Below are 25,743 nucleotides of genomic sequence, written 5' to 3'. Positions count from 1 at the left end.
CGATCACGCGTCATACACATGAATAGTTTTATTTGAGATAGTAATTCTTGAATTACTGCTACTGTGTAAAATGTGAAAATGGAGAACTAAAGTGACACCCTATTGCTGAGGAACATTTTTTACTTTTACTTTATTGCTCCATGGTTTTGCTCCATGGTTTTGTCTTTTCTTGATTTTATTACTTCAGATGTAATACCAGATGAATGGTTAAATTGGTTAAGTAAATTTCAATACTTTATATTTGATCTTTGTAGAGTTATTAAATGAGTCATTGTGCATTCAGCTATTTTAACTTGAAGCAAACAAAAATTCATTTATTTGGACAAGATACCTTGATGGCAGGGTGCTTGTAGTGCTGGCACTTGTAAGCTTCAACTTCAAATCCTAGTTTGGTCAATAGAGGGCATCCTGCAAACCAGTAGGTAGGACACTAAGGATGTGATTTAGTGTATTGTGAACACGTCTATTTCAACCTACTGTGGCTCTGATATGCAGCTCAAGGTCATCAGGACCTCCTTCACCATTGCCTTACTCTCAAATAAGTTGTTACTCTCCTTTCGCAGGTATCAAAGCAGTGGTCAGTTTTATTCTCTGTCATGTCTGAGTGTAAACTCATTCTTTTTCACCTGTCTCCTTTTGTAGCCTTGAATGATGTGGTAATCTGTGAGCCATCTTCCCAGTCTTGGGTTGGTTGGGGTTTATTTGGTCCTATTCTTGGGTTCCAGTTCCTTCATGAGGAGAAAGTTAAGCCATGTTGGGCAATCTAGTGAGCATACGTGTGGTCTGTGAGGAGCTGACATCCCATCCAGGGTTATTATCAGTCTTGTGATCAAGGGTACATATATAAAGTTCCTATAACTAAAGGCATGCTGCAATGAACTTTAGGATAGCAATATGGAAACATACCAGAAATGTACAGTAGGTGTGGGATCAGAAAGACAATTAAAGTAGTTGTGATAATTACCACATTTTATACATTTATTTCATTTTGTTTTATGTTTGCCTTATGTTCTGGATCATTGATTTGAAGAATATTTAGAATTTAACTCATTTTGACAAAGTTTAATATTTTTGACATCTTGTCCTTATAGTTTAAGGAAAACTCTGAAATAGCTTTAATGGTATTTTTAATATTTCACTGAGATTATTTCTGGTCATAGTCTTCTTCAAAAGATCAACAATTAACCTTGTGCCTAAGAATTTAAAAATGGATTGTCTAAATCAATACAGACTGGTGGCACTCACGCCAGTAGTGCTGAAGTTTTTTGGGAGACTTGAAACAGATTGTCATGGTCATTGTCAGTTTACATATCATCACACTCAGTCTTCAGATGATGCCATGTGCCACTTGTACCTTATACGATTCTGGCATATCTGAAAAATAAAAAATGTTTACACCAGAGCTCTTTTTATAGACTGCAGATCAGCAAAGCTGACCGCTAAAACTCTCAATTTAGGACTCAACACCACCCTCTAAACCTGAATTTTGGACTTCCACAGGTCATTAGGTTGTTGAACAGCCAGTCATAATGAAAAACACTGTATGTTCTTTCATATCTACAGTTCCATGCAAATATTTGGACATCCTTAAGCAAATTACATGTTTTGTTGATTTGTGATGTAAAAATAATAACTATAACTTTGATAGCAAACAAACTAAAACAATGGAATTGTTATTAAACTGCTAATGTACAGCTACAGGTTATCTGAATGTAAAAAATGCAAACAAATTAAAGCGTATATATGATATTCGCAAAAGTCTGGACATCCTTTGAGATGTGGGATCTCAGAACTTATTAAGTCATAGGACTTAGCTTGTTGGGTATTGGTCTGGTCAAGAATTGTCATTAGGAATTCTCAAATGATAACAATTCCAGAGCCTAATAAATTATTTGACTATTAAAACATTATGAAACACTAAACAACCATGACTTCTTATAAATAAGTGACAGAAGATCTGAAAATTAAACTATTTGATGCCTGCAAACCAGAGGAAGTCTATACGTTGTGACAGTGGGGGGCGCTAGCGCTCCCTTGAACCCTCAGGGATGACTCCAGACACCGGGTAAAGTCCAAGACTTTTTATTCTTTTTCACCGTGCACAAAGCACCTTCCACACTACTCATAAACTATTAAATCACTAACTCCAACACAATAAACACTCCTCCTCGCCCAGACACTTGCTCCTCTACCTCCCAGCTCAGCTCAGTGTCTGGACTGAGGCATCGTCCTTTTATAGCCCCTGACCCGGAGGTGTTCCTGTCCCAGCAGTCCACAGTTCCTTATTCCTTCCGGGTCAGGGCAATCAATCCACCACTTCAACCCGGGAGCACGACATTTCTTCCCGTCACGTGACCGTGACGTACTCCCGGGTCATACGGCATCACAGAGCCCATAAGCCCCCCCACAGTGACTCCTGGTGTTCCCCAAGGTATCCAGCAGGGCTGTGTATAAACACTACAAAGTCCATAAGGCCCTGCTGGACCTCGGGGCACGATCCTGCTGAGCTCCTCCTGGCGGCCTGGGGGTGGGGACCGGCATGGGAAGCCGGCAGTCCTCCATAACGTCTAGAAAGAAAAATGCCAAAGCGCTTCCGGGGGCACTTTCCACAGTCTAAAACATCATTAAAGGGAGAAATGGAGGTCAAGACAATGTCTAAAGGTCCAAGAAAACTGATAGATAGAACAGCTTGCATACTGTGCAGGAGGGAAAACCAAAACTCCCATATGACTGCAAGAGGTGAGAAAGGAGCAGTGGTACACTTCTCTGCTGTGCAGCATTAGTTACGTGGACATGGCCTTCATGGAAGAGTTGGAAACCTTACCTGTGATCTCATCCAAAAAAAAAAAACTTCAAGTATACAAAGCAACTATGTTAGATACGTCAGACATTTTGGAATCTAGTGCTGTGGACCTAAAAAGTTAAAGTCAAACTATATGGCCACAACCACAAGAGTTTGTTTGAATAGATAAAAGGAGCAGCATTTGAAGAAAAGAACACCTTGCCAACTGTAAAGTGTGGAAGTGAATGTATTATGCTTTGGGCCTGTGTGGCAGCAGGGAATAGTAGAGGAAACAGTGGATATGATTAAATATGAACAAATCCTTGAGGAGAAAGTCAGACAGTCAGTCTGGAAACTGAAGCTGAAAAAACGATGGCTTCTACAACAAGACCGCAATCCAAAAACATAGTTTGAAATTGACTGTAAAGTACCTCAGGAACAAAAGAAGAAGGTTCTGGAATGCCCCTAAGATTTCCCATACCTGAACATCATTTAAAATCTGTGGGAAGATCTTAAGATCTCAACTAGCAAGAAGAATGGTGAAAAAACAAGAATACAAGAGACGCCCAGCTAGCTACAAAAAAATATTTGCTAGCTGTGATTTTTGCCAAAGGAGTTTCAAAAAATGCTTAGTAGGGTGCTCAAACTATTCTGAATGCAACATTTAATCTTTAATTTTTTACATTTTTAGTTCATCACATAAATTGTAACTATGCATTAACATTTCAATAAAAAATACCACTGCTTTAGTTTGTTTACTGTCAAACCGTGTTAACTATTTTTACTTGAAATGTCAACATAATCTGCAATTTGGCCAGGGATGTCAAAACTTTTTCATGGAACTGTATATCATATATTATTATACATATGTATTGTTGTATTCCATGCATGCTGTTATATTTTTTGTGTGTATTTATCTTTTGTTGGTATTGTGCTACTATCACTGTTATGAGGAGATGTACAAGTAAGAGCTATACTATATACATGCTAATAAATTTGAACTTCAGATTGTGCCATGTCTGATAAAGTTGAGTTCAGAAAATAGATGGAGGGATGCATTAGAATATACAATATGTTACAAATTTTTGCACAATATATTTTTCAGGTGTTAGATTTGCAAAAGTAGACGAGAAAAGTTGGCAGGCAGCAGAACGTCACCCAAGGGAATGAACACCTCTCAGACAATCAGTCCTGTGTCATCAGGTACAAGTTCTTGAATTTAATTTTGCCTCAATCCTGTCTAAGAACTTAACAATACTATCTGAGGCTGTGTATGAGTGGAAAAGCTTGTTCAGATATTTTGTAAAAGCGCCTTTGCACATTGCTCCTGTAATTACATACAGTATAAGGAAACCCACACTCAGTGTTAAGCTAGATCCTTCATGGCAAAAGGTTTTAACAATTTGATCTTTCTCTCTCTATCTGTTTAACCTGCTTAATCTCAGAAAAGTCACTGCTCATATGATGTGATCAGAATTACATGTAAATGGTTTATGGATCAGGGCGCACGGTGGCGCAGTGGTAGCGCTGCTGCCTCACAGTTAGGAGACCGGGTTCACTTCCTGGGTCCTTCCTGCGTGGAGTTTGCATGTTCTCCCGTGTCTGCGTGGGTTTCCTCCGGCGCTCGGTTTCCTCCCACAATCCAAAGACATGCAGGTTAGGTGGATTGGCGATTCTAAATTGGCCATAGTGTGTGCTTGGTGTGTGGGTGTGTTTGTGTGTGTCCTGCGGTGGGTTGGCACCCTGCCCAGGATTGGTTCCTGTGTTGGCTGGGATTGGCTCCAGCAGACCCCGTGACCCTGTATTGGATTCAGCGGGTTAGAAAATGGATGGATGGTTTATGGATCATAAATGTTTTCCCTTATTTTATAAAAGGTTAGCTGACAGTATTTCTTTTTGACACTGGCAGCATCATATCAAGGCTCCATACCCTTCTGAGACAGTGCTACACATTAGAAACATTACTAAGAAAATTAAAAACATTGTTAAAAAAAAAAACCTGAGGCAGAAATACAGTGAGCTTATCATAGTCAGAGAAGAAAAATTGTCCAGAAAGAAATAATGCTGTGATATATGTGGCCCTGTTAAAGTTTCTGTTTGACAGTTAGCTTAGTGATCTTCTGGGTTAGGTAGGTGCTCCTATTAAAGTTGGTTAATGGAAGGGGTTCTCTTAATTCTTTGCTTGCATGTTTCATGCCACTCCAGTGTATGCTTATGTGAACCACAGTTCTTTAAATAATCTCTTTGCATGCTACAGACAAACAGTTTAATCACACTAAGCAGCAGAGCTGCCCCTTCCTAGACATAGATCATACACAGTGCAGAGGGTCCTTGATCATAGGACTGATGTTTGGGACCTATTGGGGGTTCACTGACCTCTATGATCTAAGAACTGTGCTGGACAGCCAATTGGATTGCACGTTTCTGTCACTTGGATTACCTGACTTGAGTCAGATAACTCCTTCCACAACCCTAATCTTAACCATAGTGTTGCCAGGTGTATTGTGGATCATCGCTGGCATTTAACGCAGTGCAACAACCTCCACAATAGAGTGGAGCCTTGGAGGTATGCAGCTTGACTCTATTGAGGTTTTCATGAATTGTTAAATTATTATCATTGACAGTCTCCTATTGCGATAATTTTCCAAGTCAAGAGTGCAAAAGCATAAAGCATGAAGAAGTAGCTCATGCTGCAGTAGTTTCAGGTGTTTTTAGAAATCTAAATATGCATAACTTTCAGTAAGCTAGATAATATTACATCAGCTGTTACTACTCTAAAACTAGTAGTTTAATGGAGTAACAATAGAGTAACAATAGCACCATGTTTAACAGTTTTGACACCTAGTGTTTAACAGATAATATCTGATGTTAAAGTGCCTAGCTGACACAAGGTGGGGAATTATTTATTTATTAGCACCTCAGAACTTATACATGTCGTTAAAAGCTCCTAAAGTTAGTTGACATATGAAGTGTGCAGAGTGTTGTATTTAGAAGATGTCAGGCTCTCTTCCTTACTAGCACCACACAAGCAACTTTGACAAATAAAAAGAACAATTAGCTCAGATTAAATTCAGCTTTTGATTCATTTTAAACATTACTGATTTAGTTAATGCCTTATTGCTATCTGATGTCATTGGAACACAAAATTTAGATATATTTACTGTACAGTATAAGGGTAAGGTGATAAATTCACATGTTCATTTTTTAAATCTCAAAATTTTCAGCTTAATTTTGACCCAGTATTTGCAACCTTAAGTAAGTTTATTAAGCATGTTCAGCAGCGTGCTAGTAGCGTGTATTACATTATTTTTAGTAATGGCAATATTTTATACATTATTATTATTAGTAGTAGTAGTAATAGTAATAGTAGTGGTAGTTGCATTTCATATTAGTATTGTCAGGGATGCCAGGGGCCATGACCCGGCCGGGACGCCAGGAGGGACCGGAAGAGGGTCAGAGCCCTGCCTGGATCACGTGGGGTTTGCCTTCGGGTTGCTTTGGGGCCACGGGTCAAGGGCATGGAAGCCTTTCCCTGTAGGGGCCCGTGGTCACCACCAGGAGGCACCCCGATGTCTTGGAGACTTGTTGCCCCAGCACTTCCGCCACACCAGGAAGTGCTGAGGGGAAGATTTATGACGGCGCCCGGAGAGCAGCCGGGAGGACAGCCGACACTTCCGCCACGCTGGGGCGTGGCCAGAAGAAGATTGCCGGGAACACCTGGGGCTCATCCGGGTCCTCTATAAAAGGGGCCGTCTCCATTCATTTGAGGCTAGAGTCGGTGGAAGAAGGACGAGGCAAGAGGAGCTGTGGAGGCGGCCCGAAGACAAGGCATTGTGGCCAGGATTGTGACTGTTTGGGGTGTGTGCACGTGACTAAAGTCTGTGTGACCATTGGACTGGGGTCTTTGTGACCATATTATTGTAAATATTGTGTTTAATAAACGTGTGGTGGTGTTTTAACAAGATGTCCGCCTGTCTGTGTCCGGGCCAAGTTCACAGTATCTTTATTAGTAGTAGTAGTTATATTTTTTATTATTCTTAATAGTAGTAGTAGCAGTAGTCATGTTGAGCAGCATTAGTAGATTTTATTATATTATTTTTAGTAATAGTGTAGAAAGTTGAAAAAAGAAATAAACTCAGAAATAAGAAAAGGATGACAGAGTAAAAGAGACTTTAAAGGTTAAAACAAGACAGAGAGAAAAGAAGCACCCCATTCAACCTGTTTATTTATTTTAAGGATTTCTTTTGATTTCACCATGGTTTAAATGAGCTAAGATCTATTCCATCTCCAAGTCGTTAGATGGGCGCTCCTTGCGCAAGCAGCATAAAGCAGAGTACAGCAAAGAGAGGAAGAATAAATCCTCCCGTGTGAAGTTGATGCCAGCTCAATGCGTGTGCTGTCTCTATTCTTTATCATAGTTTCTAGACACTGGCTGGATGGAAGAACAGCAGCTCTCTGACTATGAATGTTGCAGGGGTAACAATAGCAGTGTTTTATACTTTATTATTATTAGTAGTAATAGTAATAGTAGTGGTAGTTGAATTTCATATTAGTATCTTCATTAGTAGTAGTAGTTGTATTTTTTATTATTATTAATAATATTAGTAGTAGTAGCAGTAGTCATGGTAGTAGTGGTGCAATTAAAATTGATCTATATAAATGAATGCTGTTGTTGTGGTTGAGTCGGGGTTAGTAATGAGTGAAAGCAGCACCCTGTACACACCGAGAAGGCTAAAATAAATCATTCATAATCTAAAGGACAAACAGAACCAGCCAAATACACTAGAGATTAAAATTTGTATGTCTTTAACCACATCCATACTCCAGATATAAGGGTCTCTGTACTATCTGGAATCTATTTGCTGTATGGTACCTTTTATTCTCCAGGCTGATTATTCTAATGTTATTTTCGTCAAGGCAACAGCTATAGTATTCAAAGATAAGGTTCCTGATTCTGTGATGGGTGTGATACCCAACCAAAGCTACTTTCATTACTTCTTTGAGTATGGAGCTTTATGAGTTCATCACAATCCTCCCTATTGTGTTTTCATCTGCCACTGTGATCGGTTGACTGAAAGACCGTGTGTTCCAAGCAACCTTGGACCTTTGGTATTCTTTCCTTGTTTACTATTGTGCTAATACACAAATTCTTGAGGAGATACATTTTTCAGCATCATTCTTAAAAAAATCTTGTCTTTGATGTTGAGCTGAAATGATCGACAATTTCCTAGTTGTCCTCTTGTGAAATCCCAACATCTTTTGCAAAATTCCTGTAATGTGTCAGTGCCATATTACCATCAGAGAAGATCACTATCTGAATTTTTCAGAGTAGATGTATGTCTACTTTGTAGGGCTCAGTTCTTATCTGGGACTGGTACCTATCACAACCTCCTGTACTATCTTCAAAGTGGGAGCCTTCTTACTCTTTGGTTGTCCATAAAAGGTCTGCTAGCTCTTCTGCAGTTCCATCAGCTTGGGCTTTATAATGATTGTGGGCAATGTAATCTTTGAAACATTAGAGGTGTCCAAGCTGCCATTCATCCATTCAGAGCAGGCGTGATTGTACATGATTGTGCTATAACTTAAAAGAAACACAAATTCTATGTCTAATATGTTATAATTTTTCTTAATTTTTAATTAAAAAGCTTTAAGATACATGGCCAAAATTTGAATCCATTCTGACAGAGCTGTGTGGCAGAAGCACTAGGCACTAGTTCACCATGCCATCCACTTCATTGAAAATATATTAACAAACAACTCTTTTGTCATACAAATTGATTAAATCAAAGCTGCCTTACAGGAACTAGACCTCACTTTATAGTTGCAATACTTCCTGTAGAGCTGGCACAGTAGTAAAACATGCTGTTAAGCCTTGTACATGGAATGTCTACCAGAGTTCATGGGAATAACTAAGAGAGGTAACTTCAAACAATGCCAAAGCCAAAACCAAAAGTCTGTCAAATTCAAGAAATCATACTAAGTAATGTAGAAACAAAAGTCGAATCTATAGACAGAAAGTTTGTTTTCTCAGATGATGATGTGTCTAATTCGGTGTTTATCATTGCCTTGCGGCATCATTGTCATTTGGGTCACTTCTGGAAACATGCTTCATAGCAACCACTGTCACAGCGTGACAATAGCCATCCAAAATGGCAGCAACGCAGAAAATACAAAATGGTAAAGGAAAAAATTCAACCTTGAGATTTTGATGAATCTCGATGTTTTAGATTTCCCTGAGTCTGAAATTTTTGGAATTAATGTCTGTGTGTAAACATGACAACCTGAGTACGCTTTCACTTAGGTCAACCAAATTTTGCATACAAGTTTTATCAAGATCAACACGCAGTGAAATGCATCCAGATTTTCACATACCCCTTGGGGTCAGATCATAGGGTCAGCCATTGTACAGCAGTTACAGGTTAAGGGTCTTGCTCAAGGGCCCAACAGAGTAGGATCTCTTTTGGAAGTGATGGGGATTTGAACCAACAACCTTCCAGATCCTTAGCCTCAGAGCCATCACTCTGCCCTAAAATGTAGATTTCTATCAACTTTTGGGCTATTATCACTAACCGCAAGTGGTACTTTTTTATTCATGCATTTATTCAACTTTACATTTATAATAATTGTTCAATATATTATTAATCTGATTTGATTTGTTGTTGGTGGTTCTTTAATGCACGTAATATAAAAATATAATCATTGTCTTGCGGTTTACTCCTCAAAAATCCATCCCCTTATCACAGTATACGTGAAAGACTAGGGGAGACCACTCCCAATTTTATTTTTAACTGTTCTAATGTAAGTGTCAGTGAATGTGGGATCATAATCCTGCAATTCAATCACACTAATGGTTGTTTATGACTACCTTTTCACTCTGACCAAGACAAATAAGGCTTAATAATTAACAAATAATGTTCCATTTTCATTTCCATATTTTATGTTTTATACCTAAATTGAATTATGTTTGACTATTTTACAGTCGGATTCATGAATTATTGGTTTGTTAATAAAAATAAAGATCATATGTCAGAAGATAGCCATTATTATAGACATAGAGTTTATGGTCTTTTGGATTATAGTTGACCCCATGCAAGTATTCATTTATTTTACCGAATGGTATGCTAATAGTGGTGTCTTGATCGGTTCTGGTGTCATACATATAAAATACTTCTTCTTGTCTGTAGTTGATGCTTCTTGTTGTGTACAGAACACCACATACAATGAATGCGTTACTAACAGCACGTCTGTACATCCTTGTCACCCAAGTGTCTTCAACATCAAGTGTTGTTTCATTCAGTTTGCTTATGACAATATTTCCTGTACTTTCTTCAGTGGCATAAATTGCCCACAACCCACTTTCATCAACTGCAATATCAATATCTTGCCAGGGAGTACCTGCATAGGAGAACATGTTATTAAAAGTAGCATTGGGAAGAGATTTTCTCATCTCAAAATTGCCTGTATTCACGGAAACTCTGCAGATCTGGTTTGAATCTTGACAGTTGTAATACAGCTTTTCTTTATAAACTACCATACCACTGCCTTGTCCATAATATGATGTCCATCCATCATGTGGATTTCTGTAAAGTCTTAAGTCATCATAAGAATTGTAATATCTGTATTGTTGCATATATCTAAAGTCATTTGTTAAGGGCACTTGCCAATATAGTTCCCTGTTGGACGTTGCTGGTTCTGGGTCTTTTCCCCAGGCTCCTCCTTTGTATGAAAAACCTTTCCAGTTCAGCTGCACTATAAATGGCTCACTCATATTTAAAAGAGTTCCATGATTACAACTTCCTGTTTTGAAGAAACAAATACATAATTAAAAAGCTGATAACTGAGCTTTCCTCTTTAATTTTTATACAAAGTACAATACCTGGCTTATCTTTTATAAGGATTGTAAAAACTATAAAATTTTCATTAATTATCAATATCTTCATTTTCTCAGCATGTTACTTGTATACTCTTTTGCTACATTCATTTTTTTTACTTAGCTTTATACAAAATCAGTTCCCTCAAGGGCTAACACAACAGATATAGAGAAAATAAATACCAGGAATAATTGGAGAGCTAGTTTGATTCTTGGCCTCTTCACATTCCTTTAACTGTTTCCGTAAAGCAGAGACTTCACGACGAATAACAAGTACATTGTTTTTATCAAGGGTTTCCAGTTCACCTACTGCAGCTGATAGATTCTGAATCTGCATTCAAGAAAACAGCCAATAAATATTCATTTTTTTCACATAAAATTACGTGAATCTAACACAAACTACATAATTATGTAATTGTCAGAGCCATTTTCCTAGTTCTATAAGATTCTTGAATATTTTACTAGATGACAATGCATAATCTATGGGAGGTTCCTTTAAACCCCATAAGTAGAATTGTATTGGTATATTCTTGCCATTTCTAACAGCTTTGAGTAAACATTATTATTATTCTTCAGTTAGTGACCAGCCTTGCCATGTGTAAGGCATAGAAGGCATAAGGTTTTAAACCATGCCTGTGGGCCTATGGCCCTTTTGAGTGTGAAACAGCTCTAAAACAGTGCCTATTTACAGTAAGTACTGTACCGTACGCTTAAGGCATACAGAAGAAGAAATTGAGAACCTTGAAGTACAGAAATAACTAAAGTTTCTCAAGAAAAGCTAAGTTTATAGAAGATACATTTTTCCTTCTTTTTGCCTTTTATTCTACATAACTATTTTTTCCTTTATTCTTGTGTGGATTATTTGCCTTTAACTTTAACTAAATAATTTTTAAAACAAACTTTTGGACTGAGAGATTTCTTTCGGCACGCGTTTTACCTGTGCTTTATCTTACCTTACACTTCAGCGGCTACACTAAAAAAAGAATGAAACCTTGATCACTTTTAAAGTGTCTGGGTAACATACTGGAATAATTTGCCTATTAGCTAACTAAATGAGCACGGTGGACTAAGTAATCTCTTCCAGTTTATCAAACTTTGCTTGAAATGTTCTAGGTCTTGTTAAACATTCTCAGTTAAAAGCTTGTATTTAGTGTTTAATCAAGTTCAATTCTTACCCTTGCAAAGCAATCAAAAGTAGTATCTCCTTTAATGGCCAGCAGAGAGGGTGGTCTGTAAAAAACTGGGTTACATAAAACCTTGAGACTCTGATCAGTAAATTGAGTCCCACAAGCAACTACAGAGTGCTATATAGACCTTGAACAGTAGTTTGTTTCTAGTATACTGTTGAAGACATGCTGTCTGGGCATGACCAGTATCCTTCCATGCTGCTGGAAAGGCACATAGACATCTGAGAATGCTAGAAGGAACTCTAGAAGTACAGCCCCAGGCCATCATAATGCCATTGTGAAACATGGACGTGAAAATGGACCAGGGTTTAAGATAGATAGATAGTTTTAAAGGCCTATTTGACTGTCAGTATATGGAGTTTGGAGTCATGAGTGGAGGAGTTGGTAAAAGCTTATCTGGCAGGAGGTAGGATGGTAGGATGGCCATACTGGGAGACAAGGACATGTAGGAGACTTTCAAACAGGAGATTGAGAGTATTTGGTTGGGTAAGTAGGCATACAGAGAGGGGCTTCAAACCTGTATTCCTAAATATAATTCCATAAAGGCCTCAGAGTATTTGTTTTCCTTTCTTCTTGTTTTTTTACTCTGTTTGCACCTCCTTCCTTCATTTTTATTAGAATAAACTATTAGGTTTGGTTATTTTGGCTTCTTTTTGGATTTTGAGATAACTTGTAAGTGCCTCTGGCATCTACACCCTACTTTACAATGCAAGTATTACACAAAACAAAACAAATTCAAATGAGTAAAATGGCTGTCTAAAAACAACATGTAGAGCAATAATGTTTAAAGAACAGGCTTCTCATCTGTATGATGACTGGCTGAAATCATTTAGTAACTGCAATATCACATACCATTTATCAAATAAAACATCTTTTCAAAGGTTACTCTATAAATGTTAATAAAAAAGCAATAAAGCTTATGTAGTTTTCTGGTACTTGTGGAATAGTGACATGAGATGACATTCAGTCAAACCCTGTCACAAGTAATTTTCTTATATATTGTTGTATAGGTTAATTTAATATAGTTTTCAAGTGGCGACATGAATATTAATTCATTCTTACCTCAAGAAAAAGGTTGTCAATGATAATGTTGCTTCCATTCAAAGAATCCTTGAGCTGTGTGATCAGAACCTCCATCTCTTTTATTTCATTCTTCACTAATTCAAACTCTAATTCGTTGAAAGACATTCCACTGATTTCCAAGTTCTCCACCTGCACAGTGAGGTTTGCTAGTTGATCTTCATAAAGTATTATTTTGCTGCTGTACTCCTGGATCTTACATAAAGCAGTAACATAAAATTATATAGGAAAATATTTAAATGAAAAAGTTCTTCAAATGCATATGGTTTTTATTAAAAATCAGTATTCTTCATACTGTATACAACAGGCTGTCAAACTGAGATCCTGGAGGGATAACTACAGATTTTCAATCTAATTGCTTTGTCATTTAGCTAATATTAATAGAACAATTGAATTTCATTCACTTGTTTTTTAAAGTTTGTGGCGTTTAAGTATTTCATTTTTTTTTTCTTAACCAGTAGTCAAACATGAATGTTGTCTTTGGGTATTCCAGCTTCTTAACAAATATCAGACATTCTCTTTTCGATCTGTAAATTGGTTCCTTGAGAGTGAGTAGACCAGATAATAGGCTCTGGATGGAAGGCAGCACTACCATGTAACACCTCTTCAGTTTACCCACAGATTTGCCAGATAGCATGCAGATCTCCTTTAAAGCATCATTATTAATAGATTTCATGTTCCAAATATTACAAAGTGATGGTTCGTACACTGCAGGATCTTGAAAAGCTGGTTTATCTGCATAAAACCAATTGTTTAAGGCTTTTTGATCAGGCTGTGGAAAACATATTCTACAACTTTACAGGTCATTCAAATCACAGCAGCACGGATCACAGAGTCAAAACATATGCATCTTAATTAAAACTGAGAAGTGTAACCATATAACAGCAGTTCTTTAAATTTTAATTTTAGTTTTGACAGGATTTTAAAATTCTCCTTCTTATATATAAAGCTACCATTGGTTCAGTCCCCATCTTTACCTTACCTTACAGAAAATATTAGTGTTGGTACTGCAGGACTACTTTGAGATTTCAACATTTGAAGGATAAAATACTAATGTATGAGACATTTTAGCTGTAGGAACCCCAGACTCTGGAATGATCTACAGTACCTACAAGTTTTCTTCATCTTCCCAGTCTCTGTTATGGCTATAAAGTGTAAGCATTATCAAATACAGTAAACAACTTTCAGTAATAAAATAAAAGTAAATAAGAGTTTCTACATATATATTTATTGGAAGAAGCCAAAAAAGGTTGGAGTACCACATCTGATAGCCCTGTTTAACTGCAAACTGAATAGACAGACATTAACAGTAGAAACAAAAAATGTAAGTAGTCTAAATTGCTGGTTAAGGTTAGCAGTAGGTGCTATGTCCACTGGATTACTGGACTGGAAGGGACAGGGTTTTTCTGGCAGTTGGCGGGGTTAGTTATCTTCTTGGGTGCTTTTATATTGGCTGTGGTCAAGGAAATTGAAGATAAGGTTATCATCAGTGCCCCCTCTATTTCTGGGGTGGTATTGCTTACCTCGTCAGAGCCAGGAAGGTGATCCCTACATATGTCATATTGTCTATCTATCTATCTATCTATCTATCTATCTATCTATCTATCTATCTATCTATCTATCTATCTATCTATCTATCTATCTAACACAAACACAGGACAATCTCAGATTTTTGAATTTCTGTTTTCAATGTTTTCATCCCTCCATACATTTCATATCTTATTGTCTTTGTCCAGTGTTGGTATAGTACATTGAAAGAAAGGAAAGTGGCCAGGCTGTGTACTATTTAACCTATTGTGCTGTTCCTGCTTTATGAGCCTTCAATAAACATAACAATGTAAGTTTTATTTTTAAATAATATCATGTCCTCAGTTAACAGGGAGGAAATGGTCTCTGTTATACCTCCAGTATAATACCACCAGGGACACTGGCTCTTTGCTATTATGCTATAATATATACAGTATTATAAAAAAAAAAAGTATCAGCAAAAACATTTCCTGTTGATTAATTATACATCCAAGTGTCTTCATAAAAGTTATTAGTTTTTCTTTTCGTTCCCACCAAATGATCCTTCACATTTGATACATTTGTTCATCTTTCCTCTAAGCTTATTCATTGATTGATTGGCAGATTGATTTCATAAAGTTACCTTGTTAGTTTCCTTTTGTAAATCGGTAAATATGGATAATATCCATATTTCAAGATGCTCCACTCTGTCTGCAGGGAACGAGGCATCAGGGAGATAAACTACACATTGACAGACTCCATCAGCATCCACCATCCCACTTACATTAGCAACTAACTGCTCAGAGAAATATGGAGAAAAATTCAAAGTTGAACAAGCAATATACAAAGAGTATGTTGTTCTCTCTATTTTTCGAATCCACTTATTCTACTTCAGCTTTGTAAATCCTAGCAAGAACCAGGACTGAACAGGACATTGATTGGTACATTTACACCAGCAGAAACACCCATATTGAAGCACACACACTATTGAAGCCTGTCTCAGATTAAATGAGCAACTATGTTATTGGGCTTCATGATGAAACTGAATATCTGGAGTAAATTCACACAGGCACATTCAGAACATGAAACATCTACATAGAGAGTACTCAAGATTAGGATCTAAATCCAGGAAGCCCATTGCCAAAGAAAGATAAATTAGTCCTTTATTTAGTTTTCTACCAATTCAACGAAAATGATTAATTACATGAATAGAGACTGATTAACTATGTTGGGCTTACTGACTTTCTCCCGTCACAACTTTGCTGCTGCTTTTATTAGTTAAAGCTGAATATTTTTATTACCTGTTCTAGCTGCCTTTCAGCCCATTTATTGGTGTTTTTCTATATAGGATAAAATCTGTTATCTGCTTCCAGTAGGCAAACATGATCAAAAACTAATAGAATTTTTGTATCCACATGGGCATCAGAAGAAGGGTGAGTACATTATAAGCAATAACGCTCTAGCCGTGACATAACAGACAACGGAAGAAGCAGTGTTTTTTTTTTACAATGGTATGTAATTGTTATAAACAGCAAGAACTGAAAATACAGAGAGAGAACAAAAGTCATAATCAAAACAATTGCTTTCCCACATAGAATTTACTGACCTTGCAGTCACCAATAAGTGACAAAGGGGCCACTACCTACAAATTCATACAAACACATTATTTAAACTGCTGGCTTCCATTGTTTCTCAAACAGAAGCATTAAACTCATCAATGTTCATTGGATTCTGACAGTATAGTTGTTAAGTATACTTCTTTGGAGCCTGATGTGTGTTTAAGTTTGAATGGTATCACTAGATTTTCCAGCCACCATCCCAGTGATAGAGTTTTCCATTTCTCTAACCTAACATCTTGAAAGAGGCTAACACCTCAGAAAAAATAATAATAATATCAATAATCAAACAATTCCTAGACTTGTGGGGTAGTATTAACCAACATGCTACAATGCCACTCAGACACAAAGGCATGTAATCATTCATTTTCTGTTTTGAATAGTTAATACAGGTTTAATGCCCTATACAGTTTAGGGCAGAGTTGGAGAAGAACCTGCCTTGGCAATGAAGGACAAAAGGAAGTTATAGCTTTGGAGAGGGCACAGCTAGACATCATAAAGCCCAATTAATTTCTACACAAACACTAGCATTCTTCGAGAATATTTTAGAATGACACCACTTTATCTAACACTTTGAATTTAATTTTATGTGTGCAAATTTTCATTTATTCAAACAAAGTGTTATCCCTTCATTTGATAATTTCAAACACACAGCACCATACTGTAATTTAAGGAGAAGATAAATTGACAGGTTAAAGTAGTCACAGGTTAAAGTAGTAATTTACACAAATTAAGTGCAAACTTTAATAATGACATCCATCCATCCATTTTCCAACCCGCTGAATCCGAACACAGGGTCACAGGGGTCTGCTAGAGCCAGTCCCAGCCAACACAGGGCACAAGGCAGGAACTAATCCCGGGCAGGGTGCCAACCCACCGCAGGACACACACAAACACACCAAGCACACACTAGGGACAATTTAGAATCACCAATCCACCTAACCTGCATGTCTTTGGACTGTGGGAGGAAACCCACGCAGACACGGGGAGAACATGCAAACTCCACGCAGGGAGGACCTGGGAAGTGAACCGGGGTCTCCTAACTGCGAGGCTAACAATGACATATAACCAGAAAAGATATTAATATGAAATCATGCAGACCTAATAATCAAAGAAAAGGCAAGTGTTTATGATATCAGAGAAAAAAGAAAGATATATACAGATATATCATATATATATAATTTATATTTGTAAGACATTGTCAGAACATTATCTGCATCTGTTCTGGGTCAATTATATCAATATCTCCTTGTGTGTTTCTCAATTTGAAATGTCATTGACATTACTTTTTAAAGCCAGGATAAGCAGGGCTTATATATACTGTAAGGTAAAGTATTTCTAAACCACAAAGTCATAAATACAAATATAGTGTTTGTGCCCGTGTGTTTGCATATCATACCACAGGTCGATTATCATATCCATTAACACCAGGAATGGATGACTTCTCAGCACTGGGAATGGTAGTCTGAAAGAAAGAGTAAAATAATTTACATTTTCATGTAATGATCTAATACAAGACATAATTTACCAGTTTTATTAAAAAAAAATCAATACGTTACTTGTTGTGCCTGGAGGCCTTGTTTATGAAGCCACAGGAGAAGATAAAGTACCAAAAACATGTTTTCCAATTTATTCAGTCTTCATGCACTGTCATACATTACAGCAAATGTTTTATACCATTCATTTAAAAGGAAACTTTTTTGACCAATCAAATTTAAGATATATTATGTCATAATAAACTTTAATGTGATAATAAATTAAAAATAATAACTAACTTGTTGATTAAATTGTTTTTACAATGTTCCATATGGGTAATGCATAAATGTTTAACTTAAAACATTAATAAAATATTTTTTTCCCCATACAAAGTACATATTAACTTTGTATAGTAATATAATAATGCAGACAGATGCTTTGGTATCTGTTTTTGCATCTCTGTAATGATAATTATTATTAGTTTTAGCACTGTAAAATAATAAATTAAATTCTTGACAACCTTGGAAAAAGAAAACTATAATTTATGCCCTTGTCAGGCAATGTGATGCAGTCAGTGCACAAGCCCAATAAAATAATATAGATAAAGGTTCAATCCAGCTTCAGCTGAACCAATGATCATGGGCATAAGAGAGAACATTGCACATGTTAAAAATAAACATAACCTGATGCAAGGGAGAAAACCTTTCTGTAGCATTAGATCATACACTAGCATTCGATGGCATCAATATGAACGATATGTTGTCGAAAGTGCTGTGTGTGCTCTCTATTGTTCAGCATTCTGACAACAGTGTAGGAGTCGATGTAAGCTTGAAGGAATTGGTAGCTATATTAATGAAAATATTACTGCAAAATGTGCATTCAAAGTAAACAACGCCTCACACTCCATCAAAAGCTCTGCCATTCAGAGAACTGTTAATGAAGAGTCACAAGAGATGCAGATTTCAGAAACACATGAATCAACAAATCTGCCTAACAACACCAGTAGATACATAGATGGGGCTGCACAAAATCCACATTCTGACTACACAACTAAACAAATAACTAAGAAAAAAATTAACACTACTCTCTAATTGGAAATGCAAACATGCCATGACAAAATAGCCTAGTTGCAGCATTTTAATACATTGCATATCCACAATGCTTATCTAAACTCTATTTGCTGTTGTAATTTCATGGAGTTATGCAATTGTTAAAATGACAGAAAGATATCAATGCAGACAGAAGCACTTCTGAAACGCGTGGAGACCAGCAGCTGCGGTGGTCTACGTGTGAGTATGTTGTTGTATATTACTATTGTCACAGAGAACTATTACGCTTAAGTTACCTTGTGCTACTCTGTTCCTGAAAGGATAACAGCAATTTTATCTTTTTATGTTCTCTCCGTGTTAGGTGTTTTGTTCAGTATCTTTTGCTCTCTATCCCTGAAACCCCAACGGTGATTTAAAATGCAAAGACTAGAGAAATTGGGGGCAGGTATTTTAGAAAGAAGCCCTATGGGTGTAGCCTTTGCAGCATAGGATTTTGCAGCTGTCCACATTACATTTTTAATGGGATGTCCCCTGATGTATATTTTCGTTTGAGAATCCGATATGGCCCTGCGAGACTATATCGTCTTAACCTCCAACACAATGCAGCTTTTCACCGTAACATCCTCTGCCTTTCACATCACATACCCAAACCACCTTATTTAGTTTCTCCACACCATATCTCCCTCTTAACTCAGCATTCATCTTCTTCTCTCTCTATGAAACTCCATGCATTATCTTGGTCATTGTCATTTCTATTATTTCCAAGTCTGCTTCATGTTCCACGTTCATTAGCTATATTTCACTTTCAAAGTCTTCCTTATACTGCTTTCATAAAGCTACTATGAAAACAGCAGGGTAAAATTTTAATTATTTATGGACAGATATTTTAAAACTTTATATCTTAACTGTAGACACCTTCATCTGCAATGGCTGTCATTCTTAATAAGCTTTATTCCTACTCTATGTAACCCAAGATAAAACAGACTATCATCCTTAATAAGCCTTAGTCTTATACTTTGTGACCACAATTGAAACTTCCATATTCAGTTATGAGAGATGCCAGCATGAACAAGTTCTCAATGTCTTCATAATTCTGCAGTCAGTCATGTGCCTGCTGATTTCCAGCCACAACACTGACTTTACACATTAAAAGAATTGTGCTATTCACTGCTAGAGACAACTAACTACAGAATAATATTTATTGTGTGTAGGTGGCAGTTATTGATGTTCAGTTGCTTCCCACACTAATAAGGGATCAACATCCAAATCCTCCACAATGGCATATTAAGATAAAAGGGGAATTCATTGGTGCCTGATTTACCTAGAAGATAAAAAGCTCTTTGGGGGAAAAAATGACATTTATCTTCACAAAATAAATACATTTTAGAAATTGAACATGATAAAATAGATGTGGGTCTCACAGAGGTGCAGTGTGCAATATCTGCTTTATTTTTAATCAGTACATTTCTTTCAGTATTTCAGACAAAACAGCAATGGGTTGAAAGAGGAACCAAGCGAGAACAGCATTTTGACTCCCAAGTTAGTTGGATGCTCTAATTGAGGGCTTAGAAGTCATGGGATCACTGCCAAAGAAACAGTGATGATGCTGGCAGGGGACATTTTTTGTATTATATTTATATTTTTTTATATTAATATTGGCCATTGTTTGGAAAGTGTAAGTATCATGCAGAAACTTTCTTTTTATTAATGGATTGTGTCCAGGTGTGGCAATTTATTATCACATAATTGTGTGTGCCTTTATTAAATCATAATGATAAATGAAATCGCTCAAATGGGCCTGATCAAAAGTTTACGAACCATTGAATGTTGCGGATGATGATATACACACAAGTTGACACACACACAGGTTCAAATTAAGGGAGAGTGTCACACCCATAACCTCATGCATTGTAATCAGTGTCTGTGCGTAATAGTCAATTAAAATTCAAGCAGAGCTGCACTGACTTTGCTGGATACCAAGCCATGGGGAAATCAAAACAACTGTCAAAGGACTTGTGAAAAAAAGGTTGTTGAATTGTTTTAATTCAGAAAAAGGATTTAAAAAGATATCCAGAGATCTGAAAATGCCTCTCAGTATTGTTCAAACTTTGATAAAAAAAACTGGAAAGTAAGTTGTTCTGTTCTTACCAGGCCACGGTCAGGCAGACCAACTGAGATTTCAGCGACAACTGCCAGGATCATTTGTTGAGTTGCCAAGAAAAACCCACAAGCTGCTTTGGCTGAGATATAGACTTCTCTGCAAACAAATGGCACTGCTTATTTTCCATTAAAAGTAAATGAAATGTCTTTTGTTTGATCAGTCATCTTTTCTTTAAAGTATGGTACACATCATACAAATTCTGCCAGCATATGTAAACTAATGAACACATGTATATATATATATACCGATACCATCGAGTGCAAGGCACAGACAGTTTCTTGCCAACCCACCATAGGGTAAACACATTCACCCAACTTATAAAGGATATTTTCTATGAGGAAGGTGTAGAAACTATAATAAGCCAAGATCAGGCAGGAATAGTGTTAGAACTAAAATCCAATCTCTTGGATTGTGTGCCAGTAATGGCAATCAACAGTCCTCCCTGGAAAAGGTTTTAACATACTTCTACGCATTCAGACTGGATGTCAGTCCATTGCAGAACATACATTCATAATCCCTCATGTAGGGTAAGATTAGAGTTACAAGATAACCTGACACACTTGTCTTTCTCATGGGGGAGAAAAACTAAAACACCCAGAAAAACTACACACAGACAGTGACTAGACTTGGACCTGAACTCAAGACACTAAAACATAGAACCAGTGTAACACCTCCACATTTTATAAAATTATCTTTTAAACACTTTTAACTTGCATGTTATTAATACAATAACTGTATGAAATTAGGTCAAAAGCTATTTCTGCATTTACCATGTCACACACATGCATTTGAGAGGCAGCTCGAGGGTCTGACTAAGATTAAATCATCGGGTCAGGGGCTAAATGAGTGGACTAACACTTCGTCTCCCCCCTTTTTCAGATCCTCTAAAGAGAATAGCCAGATCTAATCTTCCTCTTTCGGTTCCTCAATATGCCCATGATGACCTCATTTCCAGCAATTACCTCATTATCCCACCTCTTCCTTATTTTGGGGCTATTTAACCACCCTCATAACCTTTGTTTTCAGTCTTTCTTTTGTTGGAGACTCAGTCTATAATGATTACTCTGCGGAATTGTCGTTAAAGTTTTGTTGTCTACTGTACAATATATAGGGTGGACCCGCCAAAACATTTTCTACCTTTGCCTCTCTTTTACAGTCATGATAAACTTTTTAAAGAGTATTATGTAAATAATCAAGCAACTTTATACTTCTTCTCAAAGGTTTAACAACATACTGTTATGACAGTTCTAAATTGATTTTTTAATACATTGCAATAGGTCAAAAATCAATAAGTAGCAAAGTCAGAAAATGCTTTACCTCACCTTCAATCAGTTTTCCAAAAATCATTTGTGGTCGTAACATCCATTGCTGAACAGACCAGGCCATCCTAATCCAAACAACTTATTCATCTTCTACAACAGAATTTCCAGACTTTTCACGACCTCTTATGAATTTTTTCAAATTGTAATCTCATGTATATTAACAACCATTCCTAGTATTCCTATTACAATGAGATCAACTACATTTGTCACTGTTGTATGGCTTGAACATCTAAAACCACTCATATACACTACAGCTAGCAAACATTGTTCTCATACGGTGTGCATACGTTTGAATTTGATCTTATTTAAAACTTTATGTAAAACCTTCTTATCAAATAATAACAATTCAGTCCTTTGCTTTTCTTTTCTGCAAACTGATAAATGAGCAGTCATGTTCAAAACGTAGAAGCAATTTGAACATTGACAGTACAGTCAACTGTAGCAGAGGTACCACACCACCAAACTAAGGGTTTATAATGTTGTGACATCTAAGGAAGCTACCTCACATAAATGGGCTGGAAATAAAAACTGTGGGAACCTTTTGAAAATTGTTGCATAAGCAGCATCCACTTCAAATTGGTCCCTTCAGTCTGGATAAGTAACAGCTCTAGTCCAAGGTTCTTCTGCATTGCTGAGCTGTTCACCCTAACCCAGAGATTGAGCCTAGAATCTCTATATAGGAACCTTATTTCAGCCAGTCTGGCTCTCACTCAGATTCTTTAAGGTATTAACCAGAACTTGAGAACATTCTGATAAGAAAATAAAAAATAACCTACAGAGCTTATCAAAGTGTTCTTCCCCTTGAATAGTTTCACATTTTATTGTTCTACAACTCTGAATTGCAGTAGATTTAATTTTGCTTTTTTGACACTGATCAATGAAACAAAGTGAAAATAGAACTCTGCAAAGTAATCTAAGTTAATTACAAATATAAAACATTAAATCATTTATTGCCTAAGTATTCAGTTCCTTCAAGCCAGTATTTAGTAGATGAACCTTTGGCAGCTGTGACATCCTTCAGTCTGTGTGCATAGGTCTGTCTCAGCTTTGCGCATCTAAATGCAACACTTTTTACCATTTCTTTTTTGCAACACAGCTAAAGATCTGTCAGGTTGCATGTAAATGACCTTTTTTAATAACCCAAATTATTAATCTGACTTGGCCACTCCAGGATATTAATATTGTTGTTTTAACTCATTCCTGCACTGCATTGGCTTTACACTTGAGGTCTTGCCTTAATGGAAAACAAATCTTCTCCAAAGGTGCAGGTTTCTTGCAAACTACACCAGGTTTTCCTCCAGCATTTGACTGTATTTTGCTTTCTTCATTTTGCTCTCTTCCCTCATACGTCTCAAGCAGAGTGCCAAAAAGCTCAATTTAGGTCTCAGCAGACCATAGAACCTTCTTCCAGCTGACTTCAGAGTCTCCCATGTGCCTTATGACAAACTCTAGTCAAAACAGCACATGTGTTTCTTCTTTGCCGTTCTCCCATAAAGCAGCAACCGATGAAGCATCCTTGCTACTGTTGTTGTCTGCACAGTCTCTGCTAAGGTCCCTGTAACTCCTTCAGTTCTCATAGGTCTCTTATTGGCCTTCCTCACTAGCCCTCTTCTTGTATGATTACTCAGTTTTTTGGATGGCCCACTCTTTACAGAATTGCAGCTGTGCTGTACTCTTTATATTTCTTAATTAATGATTTAACTGGACTCCAAGGGCTATTCAGTGACTTGGAGAATTTCTTGTCTCCTTCCACTGACTTGTGTTTTTCAATCATCTTTTCATGGTGTTGCTTGGAGTGTTCTTTTTTGTCCTCAATATGTAGGTTAGGTCACGATACAGACTCACCACACACTGGCCTTTAAATATACAAGGGAGTTTATACTACAACCAATTGAAATCACTTGACTACTCACAGGTGATGTTCATTTTACTATTTATATGATCTCTAATGCCAATTGACTGCCCCACTGATGATTATCAATTTGATGATCAAATATGTTGTGTTTTATGTTTTTAATTTATTTAGATCAATTTGCAGAGGTCCGTTTTCACTTTGACAGGAAATAGTCTTTTTCTGTTGATCAATGTTAGAAAAGCCAAATTTAATCCACTGTGATTCAAGGTTCAATAACAAAATGTGAAATCTTTCAAGGGGGTGAGTACTTTTTATAAGTACTGTGTACTTAAATGCTTTGCTTTTTAAAAGCGCACAACCAGAAGAATCTGAATCTTGGCTGTCTTTCTAAGTTTTTCAATAGAAAAGTGTTAAAGACAGATTAATAAATATGAAAAATATGAAAGAGTGGCATTTGGACAAAACTCAGGAGTGCCACAGTGCTTGATAGTTTCAGTTTCAAACTGACTTAGTAGGAAATTTTTGCCCTAAGCCCCATACCACTATTTCTGTAATACGAGTTCTTGTTTTTTTCTCCCTGTACTTATGTATAGATTCATACAGACTATAAAACGTGTTCTTCTTTCTTTAAATTTAATTGAAAGATATTTAATACCTCTGCCACATTCTTACAGTCTCAGCTTGCTTTTATTTTTAAAGGCAGTGCTTTTACAATGAATAGACTAAAGTATACATGGCACAATGAGATATGTGTATTGTTATCTGAGCTTTCTGTTCATTGGGAATGCATTAGAACAGTGACCATTAAAAAAAAATTAACTAGTTTGCCTCTATAATAATATGCTAGACAATTTAGTGAAACAGGGCAGTTTAACCACTTTCACAAGAATGGGGTGCTTATCTCAAAATGGCTTGCCATTTTCTGTTCATGTAACATTTTCAAAATATTAATAACTTTTGAAGCCCTAAGTATTTTTCTTGACTATATGACTTGCTATTTTGTTCCATCAATCTACAGTTCGCCTGTCTAACAAATGTTTCCCTTGTCCAGCTTTTGCCTGTACTCCATGTCCTAGTGGAAAAATATTTTAATTTAATGGCTGGCCGGCAGCTATTCACTTCTTTCTCTTTATGTCCATTTGTTTAAAGTGTAAAGATACAGCTCTTTGAGCTCTTCTTATAACTCATATCCTACAGTCCTAAAGAAGCTTTTGTTGCATAAAAGACAATGATGGCAGCATTTAATGTCACAGAAAGGAGTGCCCCGACAATTATTTGTCAAAGAAATAGGAGTGTTTTTCTTTTTCGTGAATTACCCTTTCATTTACTGGGAAAATTTGATTTGTTGTGGTTGTGATGATTGTAGAATTTTCTGTACTTGGTGTGTAAGGAAGACACCCATGTGCTTTCATTGGCCTTGTCTAACCACTAGGCCCTTTAGAATCTTGGGCAATTCTTGCATCTCATTTTGTGTGTAAACTTTTACAGTACTGCAGGTAAGACAGGGCACAGTTTTAGATAAAATTCCATTTCATTATAGAAAATATGTAAAAAAAACAGCCATATAAACATACAGTCATAAATGCCATATGTTTACATTGTGGCGTGAAAAATGAATGTCCAGTGGAAGGCAACAAAACCATAAGCTTTCCTATGTGAACCTAGAAAACCACCAATGCCATCAAGGGGCATTTTTCCAGTTTGCTCATTCACATTTACTATATCACCATCACCTAGTCATTTCCATGACCAGTAGTGTTCACACATTGCATTCCTAATTCACAGGATGAAGAAACCTAAAGTACTGTGAATATGAACAGAACTGTCCACAACCGCCTA

At 36.8% G+C, this 25,743-nt stretch overlaps 1 protein-coding gene across 1 annotated transcript; it reads right to left on the bottom strand.

Annotated features, from left to right (window-relative positions):
• Nucleotides 1-9,785: 9,785 nt before the first annotated feature.
• LOC120524457 (olfactomedin-4-like) lies at nt 9,786-20,768 on the bottom strand. The gene is made up of 6 exons (XM_039746310.1): nt 20,715-20,768; nt 17,441-17,506; nt 15,069-15,221; nt 12,902-13,114; nt 10,836-10,983; nt 9,786-10,579 (listed from the first exon to the last, which is right to left on the bottom strand). Exons 1-6 carry the CDS (start codon nt 20,766-20,768, stop codon nt 9,786-9,788), a joined length of 1,428 nt encoding a protein of 475 aa, XP_039602244.1.
• Between the last annotated feature and the right edge of the window lie 4,975 nt (nt 20,769-25,743).

Source organism: Polypterus senegalus, chromosome 2 (assembly GCF_016835505.1).
Source record: "Polypterus senegalus isolate Bchr_013 chromosome 2, ASM1683550v1, whole genome shotgun sequence".
In the NCBI taxonomy this organism is placed as follows: Eukaryota; Metazoa; Chordata; class Cladistia; order Polypteriformes; family Polypteridae; genus Polypterus; species Polypterus senegalus.
The sequence above is the reverse complement of the archived record's forward strand: the minus strand, read 5'-3'. Positions and strand labels throughout refer to the sequence as shown.

Coding starts and splice junctions, on each gene's coding strand:
- LOC120524457 (XM_039746310.1), bottom strand. CDS start 20,768: ATGATCCTGGCAGTTGTCGCTGAAATCTCAGTTGGTCTGCCTGACCGT. Junction 17,507..20,714: donor GTCTGCCTGACCGTGGCCTG/GTAAGAACAGAA, acceptor TCTTTCTTTCAG/ACTACCATTCCCAGTGCTGA. Junction 15,222..17,440: donor GATATGATAATCGACCTGTG/GTATGATATGCA, acceptor TTCTCTGAGCAG/TTAGTTGCTAATGTAAGTGG.